Source organism: Opisthocomus hoazin, chromosome 2, assembly GCF_030867145.1.
Source record: "Opisthocomus hoazin isolate bOpiHoa1 chromosome 2, bOpiHoa1.hap1, whole genome shotgun sequence".
In the NCBI taxonomy this organism is placed as follows: Eukaryota; Metazoa; Chordata; class Aves; order Opisthocomiformes; family Opisthocomidae; genus Opisthocomus; species Opisthocomus hoazin.
The window spans coordinates 80,317,882-80,334,467 of NC_134415.1; the positions used below are offsets into that span (position 1 = coordinate 80,317,882).

General features: G+C 42.3%; 1 protein-coding gene across 7 annotated transcripts in view; it reads left to right on the plus strand.

Moving 5' to 3' along the window:
• The first annotated feature begins 6,359 nt into the window (after positions 1-6,359).
• The window catches only part of PDSS2 (decaprenyl diphosphate synthase subunit 2), a 121,781-nt gene continuing 111,554 nt past the window's right edge, over positions 6,360-16,586 (plus strand). For 6 of the 7 annotated variants that reach the window (XR_012763198.1, XM_075414282.1, XM_075414284.1 and 3 more), the window contains exon 1: positions 6,360-6,586. Coding sequence is in view for 5 of the 7 variants with exons in the window: in XM_075414282.1 (XP_075270397.1) it covers positions 6,360-6,586 (227 nt within the window). In the remaining 2 variants the exon portion in view is untranslated. The remainder of the gene's footprint in view (positions 6,587-16,586) is intronic. The other variant, XM_075414287.1, reaches the window with a different exon arrangement.

The following is a 16,586-nucleotide window of genomic DNA, read 5'->3' on the forward strand; positions in this document are numbered from 1 at the left end:
GTTTACCTAGACCAGGGAAAGCATATAGATAGTGCAGTATAGTATAGAAGAATACCTTTGTTGTTTTTGTTTTTATTTCCCCAAAGCCATTTAGTCAGCACTACTTAAAATACATTATTTTGTTCAGACACAGAATTACAAGGATGGAATCACATGATTTTGTTTAACTTGAGTTTTCTAACTCAAATTTTAAAACCATTTTCTTTATCAGCCAGGCTGACTTTCATATACTGAGGCTTGGTTCCCAGACAGACATTACTCTCCACCTGGTAGCGAGGCAGCGAGTGGGCACAGAGGGAGAGAAGCCCCGTAGAAAATAATTTCCTCAAGTGCTCTGGGCTTAAAGTTGATCAGCAAACAGCAAGCCAGTGCCGAGTCTCCGGTGTGGCGTGCTCATGCTGTGCAGCACTGCTCAGGGAGTGGGCAGTGGCTTTCTTGGGAACTGGATCATTCAGGCACGCTTCAAAGTGGACTCATAAATAGAAAGGTACAGAAACCCAGGTGAAGGTAACAAAGGCACTGGTGACTTCCGTAAAGTTTACTTCAGAGGAAATGTGCAGCCAGCCTTGGTGGAGAAAACATAGCTTCCCATCCAAGTAAAAATAATAAAGACAGAAAAAGGTGTACATATCTTCTCCCCTCAAACCCAGAATCACTAGCAGAAAGAACATTTAGTATTGTATCTATGTTTTGATTATGTGTGTGAATAGCAAGCAGCAAAATACAAATAACACTTTATAAATTACATATATTTAGTCCCTGAGAAATAAGCATTTCCACAGAGAAATGCTTCCATTTATTTAAATCCATATAAAATGTGTATGTTGTATATGTTTGCCAGTTTCCTACTATACTATGACTTTAATCCCTGGGTTGTATCACCACCTAGTAATTGTGGAATAATTCAGGTAGAGTTTTTCAATCTATTTTTTCACCTAACATACAAAATCCCATTTTTTTCTGCTGGACCCTCCCAAATCACATCATCTTCTGCGATTTTCAGGGATGCTGAGATGGAATTCACTGGAAAAAAAATCCATAGAAAATCTATAGGTTTGTGGAGCAGGGAGTTTAACAGAGGGCATGTGAGTAAGCCTTTGTTCAGCATGGCTGTCATTTCCTCTTTGCTACATTTCACTCTTGCCCAGACCATGAACTCCTTAGGCAAGGGACCATCTCCTTTGTTCCAGTTTTGAAATGTGTCTGCTTGGAGTTTTCCTCTGCTACTACAGTTCAATTAAATACAAATAATAAATAGTTAATGGGTTGCCAAGCTGCAGAGGTGGGGCTAATCAGCTGAGGCTTCATGGGGTGGTTAATGATGGATTAGGAATGGGGGAACTGATAAAGCTGAATATTTAAAGGCTAATATTGTACAGGATGATGGATGCTTTGTCAGCTTCAATTGCATATGACCAGAACTAACATTGTGCTTATCTTCCTCCTCCTTCTTCTGTAGATTACTCGGCTCCAAAACATTGCTGTTCTGAGAGTCTCTGTCCAAATTCCCCTGAGTGGAGCACTGCCCGTCAGAGGAGACGGCCTAAGAGGCTGTCTTACAATTGAAATTGGGTTGGAAGGTGAAAAAACAGTGACTCTGCGAAGGAGGGGCGTTATCAGCCACACACTTGTCTGCTCCTGTTCCTACTCAGCTTGCTGAAATAGAGGGATTTCAATTGATTTTGTTTTCTTTGCAGTGCTGGCTGGCGAGCCAGTGAGAAGGGAGCTGTGTTCTGCGAGCGTGCGGCACAGGAAGGGCACATCCCACTGCCTGTGCAGCGCTGCAGAGAGCTACCAGGAGCTTTGGCTTCTCATCTGTGCCGTGCACCGATGAGCTACTGTACCACTGTGTTTTGTGTGCAGGGTGAAAAGGGTAACGTACACCTACTCATACAAAGGATCCCTATATATTACAGCTATATTTACTGATTTGTTAAATAAAATAAAATTATGCATTTATTACCATTTATTAACCAGCAACACATCATGTTCTGATATTGGCATCTCAGTAGGTGTATTTAGGCTTAAAAATTAATACCTTCTAGTGCCAAATTCTGTCCAAGGGACGTGACTCCTAAAGAAATCAACTGATGCTAAACGATGCTGTTATTTCAGCATCTAACTACAGGATCAATAAGGCCTTCATCCTTCTCGGCAGTCTGTCAGCTAGTAGGAAGACTGGCAACCTTGTAGACAAGACACAGACAATGAGGTCAAGAGAAGTGGATTCTTTCCTCAGTTTGCCTTAGGGGTTTTGCAAAGCCTTGGACAAATCACACAACCTCTCTGTTAAATCTCCTGACTTCCAAAATGGAAATGATCATACCTGTCTGCTTCCCCAGGATTTTATGGAGTAAATCAATTCTCTGTATGTATGGGAGGGGAACAACTACCCGGATGCTTTGGAAGGAACAGACATATTTCTGTTAGCTTTCATTTTTGTAAACAGCCTTAGAGTGCACCTAAGCTTTAACATATTAAAAAATTAAGCAACATCTAGAAGAAGATCAGGTTATATAGGCAGGCTATAGTTAGTATAATATACTAACATTGCTAGCCTCATTCTCCTATCGACATAATTTGTTTTGGATAAGGCCAAAGTGACTGAAAGATTGAAAGGTCAAATGCTCCCAATCAAATGAGAGTGCTTTACAATTGCTTTACTTTAGAAGGTAGACAGGAAAATATTTCCACATTTCATTTGTTAGAAAAGATCTCCAGAGCTGGTGTTAGTGGTGGCTTTGATGTATTCTCTGGCACATCAGTCCAGAGCATGCTGATGTAAACAGAAGTGTCTCTTCACCTTTCATCTTTGTTCTTCATCTTTGATACTGGCCCCCTGCAGTGGCTTCTTTCTCCTCCTGGGGAGGCTTAACAAAGTCAACAGATAGAGAAAAAAACAGTTTCATTTTTCTTGTTCACTTAAGACTCTAAAGAAACAGACACATCTATTGTACAGTCACTGAAACTCTTGAAATAGTGTGGGTTTTTCTCTTGAATCCTGTGGTGAAATGAGCCAAAAAAAAAAAAAAAAGCAAGCTGTTTTGTCCACAACTTAAAATATGGTCAGTACCTCATACTTTTGCTTCTGACAGTTTTTTGGGGGGAAAAACTGAGAAACTCTATGTTTCAGGCAGCCCAAGGAGCAATGACTATGGGCAAGTTGGTCCATCATTACCCATGATAAGACCCTGGCTTGTGATACTTCTAACTGTCAAATAATAACTAATTTGTAATGATTTTTTCTGCGATTGGTGTGTGAGCCCGAAGCTGATTTTTAAAATAGTTCAGTCAGTTTGCAAAATGAGGTTGGCAAAAAATACATTTTGCTTGTGTTAAAAAACATTGTTGGACTGTGTGACAGAGAAACTCTCCGATCTCCAGGCTCTAAAATTGGATTGCCAAGGATTTGAGGTGTGGGGAATGTCTCTGACTGTCTCCATTAAAAAACATAAATATAGACCTCTGGTCAGAATGGTCTTTCTACATTCTACTATCTGAAAAGTCCAACAATAATGGACATCTGCTGTAGGTTTACTGGGGATGAGCAAGACTTTCCAGCAATGGCTTTTCCTAGCAACAGAGGCCTTTGCGGAGGTGAGTGCAAGAACTGAGACAGGGTTCTGCTGTTGGTCCCCACAGCCCCACCCATAAACGTGTATGAAAACAAGAGTTCGTGATTAGGATGCAGGCTGTGCAGACAAGAGGATGACTGGAACTTAATGAGAAAAAGATGAGGAGGCTGTGACAAGAACGAAAAAACAGTAGCTGGTAAGGATGGTGTGTGGGACTGAAGCCAAGCAGTGAGGAGGTTAAGATAAAGAAACCATGAACTTGGACCAGTACTCAAAAATGGACTACTGAAGTAAGACTGTTAGATTGGTAAGAGTAGGGAAAGGAATGAAGGCATTGGGCTAAGAGTGAGAGACAGAGGGTCCTTGGGTATTACAATTTTTTCAAAGCGTCTCTATGATCAAAAAAAAAGCTGTGAAACTCACTGACAAAATGTATGCTTTATTTCTCCAGCGACTGCTGCATTTGAAGAATCCTGAGTAAGCTCTAGTGGCCGTGTGCGGCTTTCTGGATATCAAGGGTCTTGCCCTAGTTCTATTTGCGCTTAGCAGAATTCTACATAAAGGGGGCAGAGGTGTTAGTTTCTTAAACTGTAACACAAAGAATAGTGATTTTGAAAAGCTGAAGTCTCACACATTAGGACATGGTAGGTTTACTGCCCATAGAACCCTACTTCTTCTCAGTTTATATGCATTATTTTAAGGAGACTTTAATTGCATAATCATGTTAGTTTTTCACAAAACACCACATTAAGTGCAAGACTGGATATGGCTCAGGAAATGAATCAAGGGACTTGTCACCGTTACAGGAAGAGGTGCTTTGGTAGCTCCTCTTCAGTGCATCCCTCTGGCAATTTTCATTAACTTAGTCTTTCTGCACAGAAACATGCCATTGCATTCTGTCATTTTTAGACTGTGTTTATGAACTGAAACTCCCTATCTAGCAACAGTTTGTCCTGTGACACTGCCTAACTGAACTTACTCAATGGTAGCTCCTTCAAAGCAAAGCTTTACTCTCAGAGACAGACAGCATAGAAAGCAAAGATTTGACACCAGAATTCTCCTGTCATCTTTCCAGTTTTTGCAGGTTCTCTCCATTCTAGTTTTTCCCCGCTCCAGTTTTTGAGAGGTCGCTTACGAGATGCCACAGGCATGTTCAGCCGTTCCTGAGTCCACAGTCAAACCCCTTTCCTTAGAACAGTAACTTTTACTGTTTTGGTCCCCATTTTGAGTTGTCTCAGGCCTAAGAACAATAAAGACCTTGTCATTGTCACTGGAAAGAGGTAAGTGTGTTCCTTTTTAGCAGCTTCCCCCTTATGACTTCAATAATTATTTGTGCTTTCCTGGACTGCACTTCATCTTTCTTTGTGATGGAATTGTTTTCTATATATCATCTACACCTTCTTTTACAACATTCTTTTACAACATCCTTCAATGTAACTCTTTTTAATCATGTGGAATTATGCAAATAAAATAAAGCGACCTGTATCTAGTACTTCTAAAGATAAGAACCGTAACACTCTCATTTTTCACGTGAATGTAGTCAATGGGACTGTTTTCTCATCAGAACTCTGGCTGATTTGTTGCAACAAAGCCTGGAAGTTATAGGAGGAATGGATGCAAAGGAATGTAAAGACAGAACAGATCATACTCTTGCAGAAATATTTGTGGAATTGAGGAAGTCACTTAAATCCAACTTCCGAAGATGGTTAGTGAATTTTCCTCCTCTGGGGTACAGAAAATCCATTCTCTGAATTCACAAAAGCTTTGGGTTCATGTAGCTGCAAAGAGGCATCAGCACTGGCTACGCTCAGAATAAACAAAAGACTGCATGATATACAGTAGACCACACTGTAGAAAAGCAGGACCCAGAAGTCTTCAGCGGGGCACCCAAAACCAGTTGTCATTTCTGACGTCAACTGTTTGCTTCAGCTCACGAGGAGGCTGTTCATAAACGCCTCAGCTGCACTGGCACGGAGCATCGTATGACAAACCTACAAGGAAAGGCAGAGCACACAGTAAATAAGGCCTGCTGGTGCCACGTCCTCAACAACAACAGGAAATGACAAAAACAGAATGCCCACGCGCTGCAGTGATGAAAACAGACAACACGACTGCATAGCTACAGACCACACGCCCAACGCTTTACGTGGGAACTTTAACTCTCTTCCCCGTCGGTCTCCGCCCGCGTCCCCGGGAGCAGGCAGAGCATACAGGTGCGCTGCGGGGCACCCTCCGCCAGCAAAGAGCCCCGGCCCGGCGCGGGGAGCGCTCCGCCTCCCGCGGGGCCCTCCGCCACGGCCGCACCGGGAGGCGGCAAGCGGAGCGGGGACGAGAGGCGGCAGCCCTTTTTACCCAGTGTAAGCGGTAAGGGTGGGGGAAAAGGGGAGACATACCCCTTCCCCAGGAGCCGCCCTCCCGCGCCCAGGACCCCTCACCTCCCGCACCGCCACCCGCCTCCCACCCGCCACAGCCGTCAGGCGAGGAGGCCGGGCGGGAGGAGGAAGGGCGAGCCTTGCCGCTCGTCGCTTTACGGCCCGGCGTGTTTTGCGACGACCAAGATGGCTGCCCCCAGGGCACAATGAGCCGTCTCCGGCTGCCGCCGCGCCGCCGGAGGGGACGCGGCCAGGCAGCGCGGCCGCCGCTGGGTCCCGCCGCCCGGGGCTGAGCCGGCCGCCGACGGCGGGGTGCGGAGGGGTCCTGCGGCCGCAGCGAGCGAGGCAGGGCCCCGCCGGGGCGAGTAACGGGAGAGAGGAACCGGCGCCGGCGGGGCGGGGGGGGTGTGTGATGTGGGGCGCCTTGCTGCGGCGCGGGGGCCGCGGCGCCGGCGGCCTGCGGGGCCTGGCGTCGGGCGGGCCGCCCTGGAGCCAGGTGGTGTCGGAGGCCGAGAAGATCGTGGGGTACCCGACGTCCTTCATGAGCCTGCGGTGCCTGCTGAGCGACGAGCTCAGCAACATCGCCATGCAGGTCCGCAAGCTGGTGGGCACCAAGCACCCGCTGCTCGACACCGCCCGGTAAGTGCCCGGCCCGCCGCGGGGAAGCAGCCCTGGGCCCCGCGGGAGGTTCCGGGCTCCTTTCGGCGCCGGGAGGGGAGGGCATGGGCGGTCAGCCCCCCACCCCGAGTCGGAGGTCTGCGTCCCCCCCTACACCCCCGACCGGCTCGCCCCGCCGCCGTCCCTCGGATGGATGTGACTTGTTGCGGGTGAGCTTCCCCGCGCCAGAAATCCCTCGGTGACGGAAGAAGTGTGTCCGCCTCCCTGGCAGCGACGCGTTTTTTAACGTTAGGGGCCGTATCGCGAGGAAAGCGGTGGGAAAAACGGAGGAGCCCAAAGCTCAGAACGACGCTGCTGTGAACTGTGCGCTTGGTTACTAAGAGCTTTAGAAAGCGTTGTCTGGTTTGGAATATCCAGCTGGGAGTTTTTGGACGTTGAGGAGGTTTTTAGGGGTGCTAAGCTGATTAGCCACTCTTTCGGTTTTAAGGCAAACTGCTGGAAGACTTGCAGTCCTGCCAAGAAGAAGCAGTTCGGGTTGCTGGGCGGTGTTTTCTTTGACTGTAAAACGAGAACTGATTGGCAGCGTTTTTCTAAACAGCAAAATGCCGGAGGCTTAGCAGAATTAAAGAAAAAAAAGTGCAATTCTCCAAGGGCACTGGGTTGTGGGTTTGGATTTTGGGCTGGGTTTTGTTTTTTTGGGTAGTTTTTGTGTGATAGAACTGTGTTTGCTTTAACTGCAAATACAGCAATGTTAATAGAACCCAAGTTTAACAGGCAGAGCATTTTTGAAAAGGGGTAAAACAAATTAGCATTTGTTCAAAACAAATATTCTGCTTTTGTTTTAAAGAATAAAAATTGTAGCTGTGTAGTGGTCCTTGGCAACTCCACAATTATGGTGTAGTGATCTAAAAACAAGATTTGTTTTTCAGGCTGTCTGTCTCTAAATCAGGTTGTCTTGAGTGAACAAAAGGAGTACAGGGGACAAACACAGATTTTTAAAGAAACGTTGTTTTGGGGAAGGGGGAGTTAGATGTTGGCTTTAAGTAGACTTTTCTGGAAGAAACAAATCAGCTTGTTAATAAAAATGGAGAATACCTGACTTCAGAAAATGCTGGTGGAGGGGATTTTGTTGAACTGTTTATAAATGCAGGTTGTGATATTATGATAAGCTTAGCAAAGACTTATGATAAGACTTATGCTAAGCTTATGATAAGCTTAGCAAAGACTTTTATTTTTCTTTTTTAAGAGGAGGGACAAGAAGAAAATGTTTTTCTGCTTTTGCATCCAACTTTAAGGTTGGTTGATGGACTGGATTGGAGGGAATAGGAGGACCAAAGTACAATGTATTTGGGCTCTTAAGCCTCCACTGCAGTCGTAGAAGTACCGTAGAGACCCACAGTGCTAAAGTGGGACTTCAGCGTTAGCTTTAGAGAGTCTGTTCAGTGTGTAGTAGTTGCTGGTTTACTTGTGAATTGGGTTGAAATACAGAATTTTGGGGCGTGGTTGGTGATTTCGTGGTGAAGTCGTGATGTGTATGGGGTTGTTCTGTTGTTTTAAGTGGGCTGCTTTGGGCTGAATTCTGTAAGCCTGTGGCTTGTGGAACACTGGTAGGAATATAATCATGCGGAGGGTCCGCAGGATTGAACCCGTTCTTTTTTTAAATTCGTATATGTTTCAGAGTACACTACTAACCTGATGTGTCATGGTGGAAAAAAAGTCAGCATTTGCTCACATAAAACCGAAACTGTGTGCGCTTATTGTGGATGTTCTTATTTGGCTTCGCTGCAGACGTATTTCCAATGGCCTTGACCTTTGTATTATAAGAAGAGTTAATTTCCTGCTGACAAGTTTTAGTACACCTGTAGCAATGCACAAATTGTACCTCACCTTGTTTTATGCTGTGATTTTGCAACAAGGTGAGTTTTGACCTTGGTGTTTCGTAATAATCTCAATAATCTCATTCTGAAATTTGACTGCTATATGTTTGACTGTAAATGTGATTGATTTTAGTTATGGCTCTGGGATCTATGCTCTGACTTACCACAGCAGTTTAGGAAACATGTCTTTATTTTTCAATACTAGATACATGTTTTAAATCTCTGACTCATTACCTGTGCTTCTAAAGTAGCATAGACTTCGTGTTGTGTGTTCAGGCAGATGTTATAAAGCATGGGTATCTAAAATACGTTCTTTGGTGATTTTTTTTGAAAAACTTAAGTGATTGATATGTTCTGCAACTCTAATCTTTCAGACTGTGAGTGCAGAAATACTGTACATGTCTATTAAGTACTCCAACACTTAGAGACTTTTCTATTTGTGGGAACATCTGAAAAATCTGTGCAGTAAAATTGATTAATTGCACATGCTCTTTCTCAAGTTTTTACTCATTTGTTTTTGAGGTTATAAGTGGTGACAATCAAATTATGATTGCTTGCTGTCATCTTTAAGCGATATTCGTTTTCTTTAACCTCCTTTGACTGGTGACATTTTGTCATCAGTGTTTTTGTGCCTGCCCTCCCTTCCTGTCTAAATGCTTTGCTGGCCTTTGAAGTCTTCCTCAGACCATTAGGGGTTTCTTAAGCATTGGTAGAAAACCCTCTGCTTTATCTGTGCAGAATAGGTTCCGAGCTGAGACAGCGTAAGACGTGATTGCCACCGCAGGGAGAGCCTTTAAGGTAACAAGAGTACTGATGAGCATTTTTAACCTTTTGCCGAGCTTTGGGTCACTAGGCTGCTGCAACGCATGAGCCTGCGCTGAAAGCCTTAAAGAAGGCAGCTTAGACGCCGTCTGCGTGAGACGGGGCACGTGGAGGAGCAGCTGTTGGGGCAGTATACGTTTCTCAGATGATCCCGTCTGTTTCTTCCTCTCGTTTGGATGCGGCGGCGGCAGCTCCTGGGTGTAAGTGCCTGCCATGAATCAGGGCTGCAGCAGGTGTTCTTCTGGGATAATGTGCGACCCTGATACCGCCTACCAAGCCTGTGCCCGGCCAGCAGCTCTAAATCTGTGAGCTATTGCTGACTCTGCTCTTGGGAGGGCTGAGGCGGGTAACTGAGCCTGACGGTGAGGGGTTTGGGAGTTCTGTAATCCGTGCAGTAAAGTCGGGTTTATCTTTTTTTTTTTTTTTTCAATTTTATTTTTAAGTTTTTGGTTTCTTAAAAGTCAGCCGCATGAAGTGAACGTCCTCAGTACTAGCTTTGCCAGACTTGTTAGAAAGAGGGCAGCATGTGAGGGAAAGGTTACATTTTGTTGCAGAAAGGCTAATGTCTAATGGTTAACAGATCATTGGAAGCTGGGGTGTCTGGATTATATTCACAGCTGTGCTTTTGGCTCTCTGACTAGGTCAAGTCACTTAATTTTTCATACTTGCATTTACTTATCTGTAAAATGAATAATGTAGCATCTGTTTTCTGGAGGTGTTACGCTTGATTCATTACAGCCTGTATCGATCACTCTGATCTGTGAGTGGAAAATGGTGCATAAGCAATATTAATAAAGAATACTTTAAATCAATGCTATCATTAAAATATTTACCTCTAATGAGTACTCTGGAAATCTGACTACTTCTGGATTTTTCAATTTGTAGTCCTGTGAGTCACTGTGTGGTTCTTCAGAGCTTTCAGTTTACTTAATGAAGTGTTTTGAGCAGCTACTCAAAACTAACATTTGAATTTTTTTGCTCTTCAGGCTTTGTTGGACTAAAGGAAAATTTTTTTGACATGTGAACCTGTGACCCCATTTTCAGTTGGGAAGCAAACAAATCTCCAATCTCCTTTCTTCTCTTTCCTCTTCCTTTCTAGGCTAGAATACATCCTTCTTAATATAGGAAGGAATCTGTAATTGGCACAGCGATCTACTTTTCTCAAATACGTAGTGTGAAGAACATTTTCTTGATTGTTTAATCTCCCTTGAGAAGGGTATAGCTTGCTGCAGATTGTAAACAGTAAACATTATGGCCAATGCATCACTTTTATAATATCACTAAATGAAATGGAACACTTCATACACGTAAAATTATTATGGGATGCCATTTAGCTCTAGCCATTCTGTCATTAGCATGTGGGAGGAATGATTATATTTTAGTTCTGTCAGAATTGTTTGTTGGTGATAAATGCTTAAGTAGACTTAGTTACAGTTTTCCTGGATTATTACAGAAATAAAAAGCCTGGATAGACTAGGTTTGATTCTGTTGCAGCCCGCTCCATGTAGCTCTCTAGCCATTTTAAGCACCAAACATAAAATGCAATCCAGAGGAGCTTCAAGATTACACGCTTTTCTGTAAAAATGTCCAATAACATTGGTTTCCTGATGGTTCTGTTCTCTGTCAGCTTGAAATAGCTTAGTTCAGTAACACATATCTTGTAACTTCAGATGCAGCGTGCATTTGCCCTCCTATGTGGGTGACTGATTTCAGCATAGACCTAGGGATTTGTTCCAACCTGGTGTTGATGGAATTGTTATGGCCAATTTATGTTTTGTCTTAACAGAATGGTGACCTTAAAACTATACTTTTCTTGTAGTTGTAAGTGCTGTGATTGACTACCAGTAGCTTTTTAGCAACTTGTTTCAAATTTTTTTTTTTTCCTGGGCTAGAACCTGAAAGTGTCTATTTACTTGTCAGTGGCTAGTGAGGTAACTTTCTCTGAAAACAGGCAGCAGCTGGATACTCAGTGACAAGCAGAGTCATTTTACAGCTTCTAGAGCTAAAACTTACTGCAGTCTTTTAAGTTTTGCTGAATTGCTCAATCTGTAATGGACCTTAGGGTCATAAAGTCCCTCTCCTGCTATTGCTAGATCAGAAGTTAAAACACATTTGCGTTCACTAGATTTTATTGTTTTTTTCAGCCTGCTGTAACACTTGTAAAAAATATTTTTGTGGTAGAGAGGATGTGATTTTTATAATTGTGGTCAGAATGCCTGTGAGGTTAGCAATGAGGTAGCAGTTGTGTCGTTTTCTATGCTTACCGCAGAGATCTGTTGGACTTCTGGAAGCGCAGGTCACCAAAGCTAGCATGCAGGGCAGTGCTGCAGAATGTCTTAGTAGTGATGTCAGAAACACAGAAATGTTTTTCCTGCTGGATATGTTTGATATAATTTGCAAAATTACTGGAATACTGGCGATTATAGCAAGTTTGCCTTTGTCTGGCAAGACTATTTCCCAGAGCATTCTGTATAGCTGATGGAAACAGAGGTGCTCTTGGGAGAGCTGCAGGTGAAGCACTGGAGTTAAATTCTTGCTTTGACTCACCCCATCAAGAACTTCTCCCTTTCAAGAAAGGCTGGTCTCTCTTAGCTAAATTAGGTTTTGTGGATGTCTTTCAGTCTGTTTTGATAGGCTGGAGTAGTAACTTCAAAAACCTTCATCACGTTGTGTCTTACACATGTTGGTACTCCTTAGGGGTTTCTGTCACCATACACCATCAAGCAAACCATTCTTAGACACCAAAAATCAGTTCCGTGTCGATTTTGGCTGAATGAACACACAGAGAGCAGAAAAGTTAACTTTGGCAGGTAAAAAGACATGGAGGAAATGAAACCATTGTAGGTTCATATATGGACTGAAACTTCCTTCTGTATCTGATTGCTTCCATGTTCTTCCTTGTACCTGTGGCCTTCACTGTGGTTTTCAGTTAGCCACTGTTTAATATTGGCTTCTACAGTTAAGGGGAAGAGAGAATCCGGGTTTATAGGTCACGCTTGTCCTTTATGCTGTAGTAAGGTGGAATGGGATGAATAGATGTGTGCTGTTTGTTCTTTCTCCCAAATTATGTTTTTTGTTTCTCTTCCTGTGTAAGTTTCACCAGTGTATGTTGCTTTTAGTTTCCTCCATCAGCAACATTACATTCATATTCTTAAATGCTCATACCCATCAGTTATTACTGCTCTTTTGAAGTGATCGTCTGTGGACTCCAGAAGATGGGAGTTGCGTCAAAACTTGTACACTTGGGCTTGAGGTTGACGGTTTCCATTTAAAGGGCCTTAACTTTCTTAGTTTTTGTAAAATGTTACATTTTTGTTATGTTTGGCAGTGAGAATCTCATTCTTGAAGGTACAGCACGTTAGCCAGTCGTGTGTGTGTATATGTATTAAAAAAAACATTTGGGAACCTAAGATGAAAGAATCCAACATACATACAATAGTATTCAGAGTGAGATAAGTCTTAACTTGTGGCCTTCCTGTTTGTCACCTCTGTAGTGGGCAAACTGCAGTATAGTCATGAAGACATCCTGAAGGAGTAAAAAAGTGTTTACTCAAGTTTGGTGCTTTTATTCTCAAAGCCTCAATCCTTTTTTTTGTGTTAGTAAACCGTAGCTCAAGAAGTAACGACATCCGTCATCATGAGCATGGGTTTACTGCAAATGTTGGGAGAGGCTGAACCAGTGAGTGAACAGCTAGTTTTCAGCTGCAGTGGTGCAGAGTTATTGTATTGTCATTCACTGATATTATTTGTGTGGAAGAATTTATGCAAAGGATGTTTAATTGTACGGTACACACTTTTGCTGAATGTTTTGCCACCATAAGCAAAGGAGGGTTGAGTAGCAAACCTGCAGTATGGGTGTGCAAAAGCTAGGCGGCAAATTAAATGCTCTTGTATTTGAATAATTGTTTTTTTTGCAGTGATTCTTGTTTAAATATCTGTGTTGAATTAGGCTTGTGTACTTATGAGGAATGTATTATTTCAGCATGTAGGGTGGTCTTAGTGAATGAAGTGTATTCAGTAGGTGATGATGGTGTTTGGGATTTTCTGATAAAATTATTTACAATGAAAACTGATTCGCTGTCCTGATATTGATAATTTCTCATATTTTTAATAGGGAATATGAGTCTGAAATGTTAGCAGAATTTAATGTAGAATTCATTCTGATTAAATGAAAGACCTTGGGATTTCTTAAGCTTGGTTTTCCAGCATGTGAAGAAAGAAACTGAATGTATAATGAACAGATTTAAGTGCCAGTCAGTCTTGAAGGGACAAAGTATTCCACACCTAGAGAAAACTTGGTTTTACTTTAGGCACACGGTAGCCTAAGCACCTTTTTAAAATAAAAGTAATTTTTAAAGTTCACATCTGTTCTTTCCTGCTTTCAAGTACACTTGATTCGTAACGCATGTGAATATGGAATGCGAAGTTTAATGTACCAGTGAATGACTGTTATGTCAATGTTTTCTCTACACAGGAAAAGAGTACTGAGTAAGTGGAAATAGTTTCAAAATAATTCTTTCTGTAACCCAGAAGACGGTTACCAAATATGCCTTTAAAAAGTGCAAATGAGAACCAATGTCAAAGAGTAATCAGAATTCACATTTGGGTCACTGGAAGCGGTTTTCACTCAGTGAATCTTGTATTTGGCTATGATAAGTTAACTTCTTTGTCTTACAAGAATAATGGAAAAATTACTTTTCCTAGGACTTTTACTCTTTCTGAGGGCTATATTTTGTAGCTTGCGAAGAGTGTTCTGCCCTACTCAAGGTATTTCCCCCCTCCGCCGCCTTTTTTGTTGATGCTGCCTCCCAGTTGACTTCTCTCCTTATTTTGGAGGCCCTGACAGTGGCAGGAGACCCCGTTAATATGTCACCATGAGCATTTTCAGAACTCCTCCAAAAGTCGTGGGTAACACTGTGTGCTCTACAGCGGTTTGTAAATCTGTTCAGGCAAACACAAAGTTCACAAAGGACAAACCTAGGCTTGGGAGTTAGATGTTTTCGTACTTACACTATTGCTTTCTCCTAGGGGTGGCAGACCATTGTCTTAAATTATTAATATCTTTCCTTTACCCCACATCTGAGTGTCTTAGTTTCCCTCAGGGTAGGCAGACTGTCTGCAGTGCTTGCCCTAAAGGAACTACTGGTAGAGACAAACCTGACAGACTATAAAGGAACACCATGAATTTCAAAATAGGATCTATTACAAAAATTAAGTTTAAAATCTGTAGCAGCTGCTTTGCTGTCCTTGAATTGTCCCTGCCAATTCTCTGGCATTGATGATCACTTCAGCTTAAGTTTTCTTCTCTCTCTTGCTGTGTGAAGGATTCATTTAAGGAAAGAAAAACTGATCATACAGGAAAACTGGTGAGACTCATTATACATGAACTTTTATGAAACATACTGTGAACTAGCTAGATTTTAGTTATAATGATAGATAGGGCTTAGAAATTTGCCTCAATATCTTACTTAACCGAGAAACTCTAGGACCTGTTCAGCCTGCTGGAGGTTCTTCGGGTGAGCTGCAGTCGTCTTTTTTTCAATCCTCAACTGTTCCTAGAGAAGCATCGGGGGCTTCAGCCTTTGCATTCATCTTTCTCGTTTCTTTTCCACTTAAGTTACAGTTGGTGGTTGTTCCCATTTTACTTTCTTGTTCCTCCAGTTCCTTTCTTTAAAATAGTAATAGTTGGTTCTTCTCCGTGGCTGCTCTTCCATTTTGGGGAAAATCGAAGAAAGGCCTACAGGTAATCCTCTGTTTCTTAATAGAATGGAAGTGTGTAGTAAACATCTAGTTTGTTTTGTTCCCCTTTTCTTCTTCTCAGCTAGGGAAAGAAGTCATACCTAGGAACTACTGATTCAGCTTTATTTTTTAGTTAAAAAACATGAACAAACAAACCCCAAAGCCTCCACCACAAATTTATTTCAAAAAGTACTCCCTTTAGAGGGAGCTTTCTTCAAGTAGTAATTTTTTTTTGATTATTTGTTACTTGGTCATATAAATCTGAATTGATTGGCTTCATAATATGCTCAAAATTAATTCATTTTATAGTTTGAACTCTTTAAAAACCAAAATCATTCCTCCTAACAACTTCCATTATTTTTTTCTGGAGCTTCACACTCATGGTGCAAACTTGCTGGGATGACAGTTATCTTTAACCGCCTGTTCAGCACACCCCACAAAATAATCATAATCAAAGGGTGGATACATCTATGTGTTGTCACTGGTGCTTGAAATAGCTTACATATTGCACCTTTTAAAAAAAAAAAAAAAAACAGAAAGAAAAATTCTGTATTCCAGTTGCAGAGTAGTTCTGGGTCTGTAACGGGACGTGCTTGTGTAGCCCCATCCTGCAAATGCGTAGTTCTGATGAAGGCAGTCTGAGGGTAATGGTCCGTGCCCAGTGAGCTTTGTGTCTGGTTGTCATCTGAACAATTAGCCAGTAGCAGAAGCACCGTAATTAGATGATTTGGGAAGACTGCTTTTAATCAAACTTAGCTGAAAGTTCAAGTTGTTAAGAGCTGAATGGAATACTTGTTAGGTCAAATACACAAGGCAAAGCTTTGTAGTCACAAGTGGAAAATCATCTCTCTTTTGCACATTTGAAAAATGATTGTGCTAGCGTGTGTGTGTGTTAGCGATCCCCGCCCCCCCCCCCTCCCCCCCCAAGATGCATTGTGTTCATGTTAAATGAGTGTTGAGCTTTGAGGATGAATATGACGGAGCCACTGCATCTTCATATTATGAAAATTCATGTATTTTCGTAGTCTAGAAAATAAAGGATCCGGTGATATATCAGTGCAGCCTGTGTGCATGTTGGTAATACAGGGGAAGGTTTTTATCCCGGTAACCTCCCTATCTCTGATTCCCAACTGCTTTTCGGTTTATCTTGTCTGTGAAGATGAAGGTATACTTGTGCATATTTTAAGAGGATTTCAGTGATGTTAATGCTACATTATGAAGTTCAGATTTGGATCATTATTTTAGAAGTTGACTACTGAATGTGAATCTGTCTGGTATGACATATTTCAGTAATTAAAAATTAATCTACAGGAAAAACATGTCTTCCCCAAACCTGTGTTGCCTTGTGGAGGTGAAGCTGAAATGTAAAGGGCCAAGACATCAGTTTATCATCTGTTCTTGATCCCCAGTTGTTAGAGCCAGAAATACCGGGGAGGGTGTATACTCCATGTTTTATTGCCCACAGGAAGAATTTGTCACTTTCTGATTATTTGTGAGTTTAGATAGTATGGGAGCCATTGACAGGCTCTGCAAGAAATCAGATGTCATCTGTCAGTAGGAGTGATAATGGAAAAAGACCGTTT